At 37.1% G+C, this 13,715-nt stretch overlaps 2 protein-coding genes across 3 annotated transcripts in view; both read left to right on the top strand.

The window, feature by feature from the left end:
- The window catches only part of LOC142340620 (large ribosomal subunit protein bL17m-like), a 435,605-nt gene extending 427,347 nt beyond the window's left edge, over positions 1-8,258 (top strand). Inside the window, exons 2-5 of the mRNA XM_075391310.1 lie at positions 1,770-1,959; positions 3,317-3,483; positions 4,190-4,368; positions 7,973-8,258. Of these exons, the coding sequence (XP_075247425.1) occupies positions 1,794-1,959; positions 3,317-3,483; positions 4,190-4,368; positions 7,973-8,216 (756 nt within the window). The 5' untranslated portion in view covers positions 1,770-1,793 and the 3' untranslated portion in view covers positions 8,217-8,258. The remainder of the gene's footprint in view (positions 1-1,769; positions 1,960-3,316; positions 3,484-4,189; positions 4,369-7,972) is intronic.
- Positions 1-13,715, top strand: part of LOC142340621 (cyclin-dependent kinase 2-associated protein 1-like) — a 575,438-nt gene that overhangs the window by 274,480 nt on the left and 287,243 nt on the right. The window lies entirely within an intron of this gene.

Raw genomic sequence — 13,715 nt, 5'->3', positions numbered from 1 at the left:
AATCAAATGTTTCAGTACGTAGCTGTTGCTTTCCGTGACTTAATATTTGTTTTTTTTTCTAAAAAAATGGCTAAATTTTTTTTGCGGAATTTGGTCTGAATTCTTTTTTATCAGCTAGCATCAATAAAGACAGGTTTCGTCGGTTGCTGCTGAGGAATAGCTGGAGATATTCAGTCGCTCGAGTTCATAGAGGTCGTTTTTTCTGCGTACTTACTTTTCAAAAAAAAAATTTGTTTAATTTTGTTTGTTCTATTTCTATTGTGGTCTTCTTGTTGTGTCTAACCCAAAAATTCTTATTGAGAACTACTAGAAGATATTTTAGGACTTCTAAAGTTTTATAATAGGTTGCGTGTACGGATATTGGCCAATGGTTTTGAGGTTCTGTTATCTTGACGCCACCGGCAGAGATTGATTATTGCCAATTTCTTTGCCTTTTTCTTTCAGTGTTTTCCATACTGTCGTTTTTTTTGTGTACTCGTTCTAAGATACATAGTCAAAGTTTTGCTATTTTTTGGGATTGTTAAAGCATTAAGTCTTTAATTATTTTGATTTTGTGCGTTTCTGCGCATATAGGGTGAGGGGCGTTGTCTTTCTGATTTTGATCTTGCTGTTAAAATGTAAATTTTTAGGTTCGTAATTAATTTAATTCTTTGGATTGTAAATCAAGACTTGTCCTCCTAGTTTTCTTTTGTAAGATGTTTTCACGCACATTTTTTTATGACTTTGAGCTTTCAAAAACGGGATAAACAGGTAGCGCTCAGCGGGCATTAAGTTTCGTTAGAAGCCCTAGAATGGTTTTACTAGTCTTTCAAGTGCTTCGAGTGTTGAAACTCCTGTGAAGGCCTAAATTCAAGGTTAAAAGGATTTTTGTTTTGTAGTTTTTGCGCCAAAAATGGATCAATTATGCGATATAGAGATAACGCTTTTCAAAGTTATTAAAGTTCTTTTAAAAGCCATGACTTTTTCTGTTTTTTTTCTGCAATATGTTTTGGTGGTACAAACTTAAATACCCAAAATGATGGTATATATGCATTTTTTTTAATTTTGCAAAAATTTTTGGGGGTTAATGAAACCTTTTTATGGCTTGATGTTGGGTTACGGAATAGTTTCAAGTTTTTGCGTAATTTTGTTGTATTTTTTCAGTAAAATGGGTAACTCGATAGTCGGCAGAGACAAGTAATTGGTTACGAGGATATTATCACGAGTTTAACAACTTTTTAATAATATTTGCAGTTTTTTGAATACTTTTTTTCAAAAACTGGCATTTTTTAAACTATTCGATCTTTATGGGCAAATAAAACTTTAAAGGGCATTAAGATATTCGTTAATTCGTTCATCAATGAAAATCATTGTTGCATTATCTATAACTAGAACGTTTTAGGGAAGCAAAGTAACTTGCTAGGAGGCCGCGTTTTCGGAAACAGTGGAAATTGTGTAACCCATGTGCATGATCAAGTTTTAAATTTCGGGGGCTCTTCGGCGCTAGATTCTACAACGCCAGATTTTCCTATATACAATGACAAATTCTAAAACAGTGCCAGATTTTTAAACTGGCTGATGCGTGTTTCATTTGCGAGCAATGTTACGTGACTGCGACCCCGTTACTTCCAAATTCTTGTTTACCTGCTGTGCGTTTCGCAGTTTCGGTCTGATTTTGTGAGTGACTTCGTCAGAGACACGTAATCTATACTGAAAGCTGCATTACTTAAAATGATTGTGAGGTGAATTGTTGCGTAGTGTGAAAGCAAACTGATAACTTGCTATTTCAGATTTAGTTGTGTTGTTTTGTAATTATGGCTCCAATTTCTCACAGGAAGCACAGGTATCCGATGCCCAGGTGGAAGTTCACGCCCTATGTGGCTAAGAGGCCTGGATATGTTCCCCCACTCCACAAGGAGAGCAGAGACGGGTTTGTAAATCCACACCGAGGGTTCAGAATAATGGATGAGAGAACACAGAGTTAGTGTAATCACTAGTACAAAAAAAGGATCTTTTCCGTTTGTGCCCCCCAGTTACAGAGCACTTGTCATTACATAGTAAATCATTATGTAAAAATATGGCACGTGCGTTAGGGGGTTGCAAATAATATGCGCCCACTAAGCTGTGGGGGGGGGGGGGGGGGGTCAAACGGAAAAGATCCAAAAAAGATGGTTTCGCTGTCTGCGCCTTCCAAACAACGGAACTTGCGAATCCTGTTGGAATATAAGCTTCGTTTAGGTTTAAAATCCGAAGCATGTATGTAATTTAGGTTAAGCTTAGATTTAAATTGAGCTACTTTTTCTTATGGGTGCTGCTGCTTGTGGACGTAATTCGTTGCCTTTGAGTCGTTGCCCCCTTATCTCAATATTTGTTATACTCCTAGCCAACCGTAGTCAGTTTTGCTCTCAACTCGGTATGTTTTTGTGCGTGCTTGGATATGAATTGCAAATAATCATTATCAACCACTGGGCGAAAATGAGATAAAATCAACTCAAAAAATTAATGAGCTTGTAAAAAAATCATTGACACACTTTAAGAATTTTTAATGAATATTGATGGCAGTTTTTATATAGACTATTTGTGACCGTATTTCAAAAAAAAGAAATTTGTTATCTTAAAATTCAACTGACATTGTTTAAACCATTGCACTCAAGGATTTTCTGTGAAAAGAAAAGCAGAGCTGGGCGGCCTCGAAGCAAAATTTTGTAAAAATTTTTAGTCTTCAGTAACGATTCGGCTGTTACTGGTTATTATTCGTTCCTAAATCCTGAATTCTGGCGCCTGATATTAAGCTCCAATATTATTTTTTTGAGTATCCAGTAGTATAAAATGACTGATAAAATGGATAACAGCAAAATAGAATAAATTTTTGAAAAAATAATCAAAATTTGACTGAAATTGACATTAGAATGATCGAACTTCCGGTAATCAAACGATAGATATCAGAAATTTGCTCCTTGATAACTCCTAAGAAACCAAATGTAAAAATTCACTAATTAAACTCTCGATGAGCATTCCTACTGACACCATCTCTTATCGTTCTGCTTGAGAAATATCGATCGGATATAGTCCCCCCCCCCCAGTGAGTAGAATTGAATCAAAAATATGTTTTTTTCCTTATTGCTCACTACGCACCAGCAAAATATAAAACGTTTTCTGATCGAACGTCAATTTGTTGGTTCATTCGAAAAAATTGAATTATCTTTGATAACCGCGATGATTTATCACTAATTTTTTTTTTAATTTATTCGAAATAACATCAATGATTCAAAATGCATTGTTTCAATTACTGTGGAAATAAATGTGGAGCTTGATTGAATATTGACATTGCTTTCAGATCGTAAAGAGGGACTGGGTGGACCTTACACGCGTATGAGTAAGCTGCAGGATGACGTAACTAACCTTATCAAGTGGGAGAGGGTGGAAATGCATTTGAATAGAGGTCAAGAGGTCAGACAGTACCTTGAGAGGATCATACACACTGCTGCACTTTATGGTCCAAAGGTACTAGTGTAAAAAACTATATTTTTGGCTGATTGGAGCCATCAATATTTGTAAGCTGTATACTGCCGTTTAACTCCAAGAGTTGGGCTTTGGTTTTATGTGAAGTTTTTTTTAAGACACATACTAAGTCATTTTCCCTGCATTAACCCAACAAACTCTTTTTGTTTATCTTCCTCACAAAGGCACCTGAAAACGATCCATAGAGGTCAATGGTGTCCTTTCGGAGCGCATGTGACATTTGAAAAAAAATAAATTATGTAAATGCCCTTTTGTATCATTCGTAATCCGTAAACAATTTATTATTAAGTAAAAATGCTGGAGTGAATTCAAATAGTCGTGTACTGTATTTTAGTTGTCTATTTAATGATTTTGCTTATATATTGAAATATACCACCAGTTTCCGCACGGTAAGTGCCTAACTCTTTCATGCTTGTAATTTTTATATACCGACATGCTCCATAAGAGATGAATGAGCTTTTAGATAGACTATTAATGTAATTAAAATTTATCGAAATTTCCAGGTTTTAAGCCAATTGTGACAGGGTTTATTTTTCTAGGGTTTGAGAAGCTTCTGAACTTTTTGGCAAGAAATTTACTTAATATCACAGTCTGCAGCAACAGATTTTTTCAACAAATTTGCCAACGTTTAGTATCGAGAAAGGCATTCCTATCATAACTTTTATGCAAGTGTCGTCTCTTTTTCCAGGATCCTGAAGCCATGAAGTTAGCAGACTACTACATTAATGAGAAGGCATTGATTCATAAACTGTTCAAAGTGGTTGTGCCTCGTTTTGAGACCTCTCAGTTGACATTTGGATCATACACCAGGATGTACAGGTTGCGTCCTCTCAGCGATGGGCTCACCCCTGGTCACGGAAGAGAAAGGTCAGATTTATGTACTCTTTTAGCAATTCTGGCCAATCAATCGTTGAAATTGACGAATCTTCTCGGAGATTGCCCCTCCCCATTACCTCTTGCCCCTTTTACAAAATATAATGTGTCAATATATAACAAATGGGTGTAAGTGTTGTTTACAATGCCCTCGTGACTAGATTGGCCGACTAATTGGTCTTGAAAGTTTTTTTGGCGAGTGCTTTTTCAACAATCAAAGAGGTTCATTGATCAAATATTTTCACATCAACATAGAGTTGTCGGCGCATTCGACTTGACTTGTGGCATTGTGTGTCCTATTCCGTCAAATCGATGAATCGGGAGCTTATCTTCAACTGATCTCGGGTTGCCACTTGTGAGTAAGCATACAAGGAGCATATATGATGGCATGAAAATCTTGTACGATTACCGAGAGATCATTTATGATCCTTGCATGAATAATTGAAGATCATGGAAATCTAATACTTATGAGACTAATATTACTAACAGGAAATCATTTATGACAAATCTGTGATTATGAGGAAAAAAATGCTTTTTGTAGGCTAACCAGGATATCATAGCACGATGAGTCATTTATGCGAATATCAATAAAATCAGCTCATGAAAAGGCCTCGTTTTCGGTCTCACTATATTATCCTTAAAAGTATGAATGCACACATACTTGAGCAGAAATCTACTGAAAACATCGCCAAAATTCTTCCAAGAGGTCAAATATATTTTTTTAAAATGAGGTTTAACTTTTTTTGCATAAAAAAACTAGTTTTCTTTGGAAACCTGTTCTCCCCATTATGAAAATGGATCCGAAGTTTGACAGGAATCACCATACCATTAGTTGGTACAATTTTTACTTAGAAACAGACTTAAATTCTTACTTGAAATTTGAAGCAATTATTGTAAACGTCTGTCTTTTCTTGACCGGCTTTCCTGAATTGAATTGTCCCACCTGTCGTTCGAGAGCAATTTGTCCGTCGTTATTCGATTCTTTCACTGGACCCGAAGATATAAAAACACCGGTGACTTGTGGATTCATGCATCTTTTATAATGGTTTCAACGGCTATAGTTGAGCGCTGCTGTCATTGGACTTTTCTTGTGTAATTGCTCGCAAACAAAGTTTGAAGCAATACTATTAGTCCTGTGGTCTTTTTTATGCGATTTTTCGATCGAACGATTTTTCCAACACTCCACCTCCACCTGACAAGTTGGTCGCCCTCAGTCACTTGACCGCCATCCCCCGTTCGCCAGTCGCTTGAGAGCAATTTTACAGTCGCTAGTTGGTCGTTTTTTGCTCAACTTTTTTTGTTTCGAACTGTGACGTCAGACTGACTTCAGTTCAGCTGTTTCAGGATTATCTTTGAATTTTTTTGACTACTCTCGACTCAACTCACGCTCAATAAGGCACTGAAAGTAATTAAATGTTCGTGAGAGTTGCGAAAAAGATCATTTATATTGGAAATAAATTGCCCTAAATCTAACAAAACCCAAAAAAAAATTTAAATCTCTAAATTGGCCGTATCAATAGGTGAAGTAAACTCGAGGAAAATAACGATTACCACTCAGGTGTTACCCATTTTGTTCTATATAATCGAGGAAGGGTAAAAATGAGGTCTAGTTTTGCAATAAAATGTCCTCTTGGAGAAATCGTACGTTTGCACGATTTTGAAAAGTATATCATGTTTTGACAAAAATGAGAATCCATCTAGTTGATACGATAAAAAAAATAGTAATTTTGAGAGTTGGGAATTGTTTGCTTTTTGTTTTACTGAACTTGGTAATACTGCTTCAGGATTTGAGTTTTTTGTACATCAATCACGGCAATCGAAGTTTTAGCAGCATTCTTTTCTCTTATTTGATTCAATTTCTTATCTCAACAACTTATCTTAATTACTTATCTCAATTTCTCTCCTTTTTCTTTACTGGTTTCGTTTCCAATCAAGGTCAAAAAGTCTATCAAGGCTGTCTTCGGGCAATCTGTGGGTTGTTTTTAATAGCCGCAAAGCGATAGCTGAGGCTATTATTGTTCTTCTCTTTTTTGGCGTCAAGCTTTTTGTTACGACCATATGATTTCAAATCTGCTTTTGGTTCATTCTTTCATGCAATTTGCAACAGAAAGGCGTGCGTGATGTCATTTTTTACTCTTAGTGAAGCGAGTTTTTTGTTCATGCGCGTGAATAAGTTCTTGGTCACACGTGACTTACCTAACTCTCAAAATTTACTTACTCAATCTGAAATTTTCTTTAATTCAGAGATAAGGTCAAGTGAGTTTTCATCACCCTAATTGAAGGTTATTTGAGAGCAGCTTATAGAAGCAGCAATAAGTGAAACAGATTCCTAATCAAAATAGAAAATCTCAGAATTCAATAAGTTTCGTTTTTGGCCTGTTTCTTTTACTATCATTTTGAGACTGCAGATCTTCGAACCGATTGCGGCTGTTTTTTGGCAATCTGCCAGCTATGGTTTATGTAGAAGTGAACTTAGAAACTTTTGTTTAGACTTGGACCCTAGTCTCATAGTAAACCATTATTGACGCACAATATTCCAATAGTAAAATTTTATATAAGTACTGTTTCATAGGATTCCAAGGTTTTTTGCAGAATTAGCTCAGACAACATTTTTTTCATGAGTTTAGCCTGGACAGTCGGTTTTTGATCCCTTTCTCTGCCCTTACAAAAATTGTAATATATTTTGAATATAAAAGAAATCCTAGAACTGTTCGAAATCCAGGTAAATAAATCAAAGCAAGTGCAGAACAGTTGAAGTCCAGTTGCTGACCTTTACTTCAAAGTTTCATTAAAATACATTACTTATGTTAAACTAATAGTAATGCGAGCATATGCTGATTTTTTTGGTTTACGGTTCTGAACTAAGTCTGGTACATATGTGACAAAATCCGATCTATTTCCCCCCTCCCCCCCCCCCCCCCCCCCCGCTTAGTTGGCTTATGACAGTTCGTGACCCAGGCCCACCTGCATTTTTTTACATAACTGGAGGGCGACAACAGATGACACAGAATGGGGGGCTCATTTACTAATCAGTTTATTTTTATAACATAAGTACCCCCCCCCCCCCCCCCCCCCCACATACACACGCACATACCCCCCTGTGTGCTACTACTACCCTTTCTGTTAATTGAAATTATCATTTTTATTTCTCACAGAATTTCCAGACATTAATAATCTTATCGCCAGTCTCCTTTGAATCCGAGCACCAAAGTGAGGCGGTTTCTGCATTAAAAATGAATTACCTGGATTGATACACTTAAAGTTGTGTTGGTTTTCATTTTTCTGGTTTCCAATTTGTTGAATTCATCCGTTTCATCAAATTGTAGATGATCTAGAGATTGAAGTCTGCACTCAAAAGAAGTTGTTGCTAACTTCTTTTGAGTGCAAACCTTTTCGATCCTTATAAAGCTTCTTTGATGATATTCCGCGCCGCGGGGAGTTGATTTCAGAAATTTCTTTTGCAAAAAATTGCTTCTGCTTTTTGAAATTTTCTCCCTTATTTGGTATAATTCTAACTGACCTGAGTATCCCCCTCCATTCTGTGGAGACAGAACAATGAGCAATTAAGATAAAGCAAAATTGATTTTTTTGTTTGCAGATGTGTGTTGGAAATTGTGGGACACCCTTTTCCACAGATGGAACCCGCTATCACCAAACCTCACGAGAACAATTTGCTTAATGTCCTCCTGGGAAGATTACGAGACAGATTTGAACCCAGTCAGCGACTGGCTTCAAACTCTCTAGCGCAGAGCTCGGTTTCACCATTGAGCATAAAGTTGCATCAACCGAATAAAGTTGACGCGTTTGAAACTGAGCATAAACTTGATGGTAAAATTGTTTAATTTTTTCATATTTGCTTGAAATGAAATTGAATTTTATCTTTATTTGGTTACCTAATGTTAGATCAGCGGCGATCGTTTTTTTTATTCTTTGAACAGAAGATGTCATTTTTGCCAGAGTAATGCCATAACTGTTGTTTAAAACTCTTGGTTTTCTGTCTGTTTCTTCAGAAACTGTTCTTGTTACTATTTTTTGGTTTAGTAATGGTGTCAGGAGTCATTTTGACCTTTCCTAAATGCGATTAATAAATTTTCTTGCTGTTCTTGAAGTTGCCACAATAATAATTTACAGAATCAATTGACAGCTTAATCTAGTTGAATGCTCGAATTGTTTGATCTTGATTGTTGCCTATCCCAGGGAGCTCAAAAACAATCTGATTCTGAATAATGCGTAAGGTAAATAAATTTTAGGATTGAGTGAATTGCTTCCGCGCGCAACAGGTGTTCGCTCGTTATTCTGCCGGTAAAAAATTGCATAGTTAAATTGGAAAATTTAGATTGCTTCTATCCATCAATTTCTCATAATTATTAAGCCCCATGTTCAAGTAGTCCTCAATCATAAAATTTACCCAAGGAACGAATGACATGTGCGTGATTATTTGCACTAACGATTTTTCGTCGTGCGGACGTTTCGTGACTTTTTGTCTTGAGAAACGAGATAGACTGATGCAGCCTGGGTGCTGTAAGTTGCTGGCCAATTTTCTAAATCTTCATTAGTCTCTAATTATGCGATTCACTTAAATTTCGGAGGACACTGAAATGCGCGGTATGAAGGGTTATTCTTGTAGTTTTAGACACCCCTCTCCACCCACCGACCGAATTCTTGTATAGGCATAAATTGACGGTAAATGGAAATCTTAGGTTGTTTGGGCCCCCACCCTCCTTTTGAGCCCGGTGTCATATTTCTGCCCCCTCCTCCCCCCCCCACCCCAACGGGCCAGAATAACCGGTCGGAATTAAAGGTGGATGAAACAACCAATAGCTGCCCGCCGCCAGTTGATTGTGAGCAATTCGTCCGACGTTATTCGCTTATGTTCTAAAAACATCAGACAGTGTTTATTCGATTTAAAAATTGTCCGGTCTAGGTTCTAGATTCACTTGTAATTCAATTGAATCTTCAAGAACAAATAAAAATTCAGTTAGAGGTTATTAATGGGGCCTATTGAAATTTATCTAGAAATTTGGAGTTATCTGGAACGTTTTGTCATCTCTTAGGTTGGTATCATAAATTTCAGATGTTTTTCGAAAATTGGTTTGAGTTGTTGCTTGTAGTCTAGTTGTTATTGTGCATGTGAGAATAGGCAACTTTTTAATTGCTCTCGAACGAAGTTTGTAGCAGTTATATTGTTCTCATCGGTCTTTTCTCTCATGCGCTTTTTGGCTTGACCAATTTTTCGTCTGACGCTTTTGACTTTTCGTCCTTAAAAACGGAATAAACAGGTAGCTCCCAGCAGGCATTAAGTTTCACTAGAGGGAGTTTTATCTTAAAATGGAGGTTTACCATCGTACTTTCCAATGGGAGCAATTTTTCTGAGACGATTGTTGCAACAATTACATTATTGGTGCTGCCCTTTTAATGCGCTTTTTGGCTTTAATGCGCTTTTTTGTCTTCAAAAATGGTATAAGCAGGTGAGCCTCTACAATCATTAAGTTGCTGAGCGGCGCCAAAAGGGCTTTACTGGTCTCTAGACAATTCACCGTTGTTGCTGGGAATAAAATAATGTTTAAAAGGTCAATTTCTTGCGGTTGGGTTTACCTTTTTTCGGTTTGAAAAACGGAACAGGTAGCGCCCAGCGGGAATTAAATGCTCTTAGAGCCTTTCAGCTCTGTTTTAGCTCAAACTGTTTTGGATACTTATACTTATAGCGTGAAGGACGGTTCTTAGAGGTTGAAGACACCCTGACTGTTGACCCGCTCCCGCACTATTGCTCCATCCCCCACCGCGCTGTTGCCCTCGAACCCTACTGTTGTCCCACATCTCCCTCGCGATCAGCCCCCCGGTGCTCCCCCTCCCTCCCCCCGTGGCTTTTGTTCGTCATATTTTTTTAATTGCTTTCGAACGAAGTTTGTAGCAATTATGTTAGTCCCATCGGTCTTTTCTCTCATGCGTTTTTTCGCTTGACCGATTTTCCGTCTGACGCTTTTGACTTTTCGTCCTTAAAAACGGAATGAACAGGTAGAGCCCAGCAGGCATTAGTTTCATTAGAGGGAGTTTTATCTTAAACTGGAGGTTTTCCATCGTACTTTACAATGGGGGCAGTTTTTTGAAACGATTGTTGTAACAATTACATTATTGGTGCCGCCCTTTTAATGCGCTTTTTGGCTTGAATGCGCTCTTTTGTCCTCAAAAATGGTATAAGCGGGTGAGCTTCTACAATCATTAAGTTGCTGAACAGCGCCAATAGAGCTTTACTGGTCTCTAGACAATTCGACGTTGTTGCTGGGAAAAAAATATTGGTTCAAAGGTCAATTTCTTGCGGTTGGGTTTACCCTTTTTTCCTCCTGAAAAACGGAATAAACAGGTAGCGCCCAGCGGGCATTAAGTGCTCTTAGAGCCTTTCAGCTCTGTTTCAGCTCAAACTGTTTTGGATACTTATACTTATAGCGTGAAGGACGGTTCTTAGAGGTTGAAGACACCCCGACTGTTGACCCTCTCCCGCACTATTGCTCCATCCCCCACCGCGCTGTTGCCCTCGAACCCCACTGTTGTCCCACATCTCCCTCGCGATCAGCCCCCCGGTGCTCCCCCTCCCTCCCCCCGTGGCTTTTGTTCGTCATATTTCGAGTTCCTTGTGCCCTAGGTGTCAAGGAACCTCCTCTAGGGTTTTATATAGGGTTTCTGTATAGTTTATAGTGGTAATGGAATGGATTTAGCATTTTAACATCAAATTATAGCAATTTTGACAAAACGTGCAAATTTTTTAAATTTATTTGACATTCATTTCTCCTTATTCACGTCTTTCCAGGCGAAGGGGCCAGAAGACGTCCTTAAGAGTTTGATATTAAGATACTGAAAATTTTTGCCATGGAATAGCTTTCAATTTTTTAATATGACAAATTTTTGCACTTTTTTTGGATAAAACTTACATTTTTTTGGAGTTGTTTGTAGGTTTTTAGGTTTCTCTAGCCTCAAGAGCAGAGGAATTTCCTGCAGTGTTTAACAATAGGTTACTGTATGTTTGCTAAATGTAATGGAATGTTTTTCAAGATTTCAGGACTACGAATTTTAGCATTTTTTTTATAGAACTTGCCATTTTTTTCTGCTTTTTTTTACATTTATTGTCATTATTCAGGTTTTTCAGCCTAATAGAAGATCTCCGTTAGCATATGATAATAAGTTACTGGAAAATGTTTTTTGGCCATTGATATGTTTTCAACTTTTTAATCACAATTTTTAGTTGTGTATGCAACTTGCAATTTTTTTTTCAAGTTTTTTGAAGTTTAGTCATTTTTTAGGTTTCTCCAGCTTCAAGAGCCACATAGCGTCCTCTAGGTTTTGATTATAGGTTACTGCATAGCTTCTGGATGGATTGGAATGTTTTTCAAATTTATAATATCAAGAATTTTTAAAAAGTTTTTGCAATTTTCAAGTTTTTTTGAATCTTTAAATCTAAATTTTTTTTCCGGCACCAGGGTTCTAGGGACCTCCTCCAATGTTTGATAATAAACTGTTGCTTAGTTTCTGTTTATCAATAGCTTCTGTTACATAGAGGTAATGAAATGGATATCAAAATTTTAATGACTCCAGCTTTAGCAATTTTTTGAAAAAGTTCAATTTTTTGTTCAAATTTTTGAAAAATTATTATCATGATGCAAGTTTAGGGATTTTTGAGCCAGTGAAATTATTTAAAGCTGGAAAATGGGGATACTGTATAATCTCTTGAGACAATGAAATGGATTTGAAGCTTTTAGTATCTTAAATTCTAGCAGGATTTTGTTAAAATTTGCTATTGTATTCAAAATTTTTGAATATTTTTGTCCTTTTCTGAGATTAACGATCATTACTGGCCAACGAAGCTTTTCAAGTCTTGCAGATTGGTTACTTGACATAACGTCAAAGACAAAGAAGTTTTGAACATTTTCACTGTGAAATCTGGAAGTTTTTTAATTGTCAATATTATCAATTTTTTATTTGATTTATTTACTAACAAGGCTAGAAAACTTAATTTGGCAGAGTGGAGTGAAGCTAAGCTAGCCTCACTAATCCGTGTCTAGCTACTGACGAAGTAAACCGCGCGCCGGTCGTTTGAGAGCAATTCGCCCGACGTTGGTTATGTTTGCTGTTTTGCAATTTTTTGCTATCGTCATTTTGCTGTGAGAGTAGCGCTAATTTAGAAGAAAATATCTCGAGTTGATTTGGATGCACGCTTTGTCTCTCAAAAATCAAGTTAAGTTCTTTGATAAATCGCTAGATTTTTTCAGAGATGGTTACACAAATTAATTGAGTTTTAATATGATAGCAGAGCCTGTTTTAGGTGGAAAGGAGCGTTATCTTAAAATGAAGGTTTTCTATCGTACTTTCCAATGGGGGTAATTTTTCTCAAACGATTGTTTCAGAAATTACATTATTGGTACTGTTTTTTAATGCGCTATTTGGCTGGATTCGTTTTTAACTTGTTTACTTTGTCCTCAAAAACGGTATAAGCAGGTGAGCCTCTACCATCATTAAGTCGCTGAGCAGCGCCAATAGAGCTTTCTAGACATTTCACCGTTCTTGTTGGGAATAAAATAAGGTTTCAAAGGCCAATTTCCTGCTGTTGGGTTTACCCACTCAAAAACTCATCTCCGAAAAAAATCCTTTTTTGACTCTCATTTCCCTTCTCGGTAACGTCAGTAAGCCAAAGCTCGCTACCACCGAAGCCATTTTTTCTGCTTCGCAGTAATTTGCTGAGAGCAAATCACCCCAAAATTGCCGGTTTTGTTTGAGTTGAAAATCTTTTTTTAAGTAAACTACCGACAATTGTTAATCTGAGTAGTTCAAAATTCAAAATTTTTAAGGTGAAAAACAACCCGAAACTCAAATCCGACTAGGAAAACTTGCTCTCTAACGAAGTTAGTTGTACTTTGGGTCTAGTTAGTTCTTTTGTGGGATTTTTTGCCTATTTTTTCGTGGGATTTTCAAAAATGGTAAAGGCAGGTGAAGATGCAAAGCTTTAAGTCGCCAAGCAGCGCTCTTAGAGCTTTGCAAGTCTCGAATTGTGCGATTTATTGAAGCTGCTTAAAATAAATAAATTTATCGTGTGAAGGGCAATTTTTTTAATACTGGACCCTTTTTCGCCGGCACCCCTACCCCTCTTCCTTACACCCTTTACCCCCCCCCCCCCCCCACCGCTTGCACCTTGTTTGTGAGCAATTCGCTCAATGTTAGTCGGTTGTGTTCTGCTTTTTTTTCATCAAAATATTTTTTCAGATGAACCTTTAACCAGGTAGCCAGGATCAAAACACTTCCTCTGAGAATTTGGAATCCGCTGTTTTTAAAACAAACTTAAGTCAGAAATTAGA

Source organism: Convolutriloba macropyga, chromosome 6, assembly GCF_964194025.1.
Source record: "Convolutriloba macropyga chromosome 6, txConMacr16.3, whole genome shotgun sequence".
Lineage (NCBI taxonomy): Eukaryota > Metazoa > Xenacoelomorpha > Acoela > Convolutidae > Convolutriloba > Convolutriloba macropyga.
Note: the sequence above shows the minus strand (reverse complement) of the source record. Positions and strands in the feature narration are given on the sequence as shown.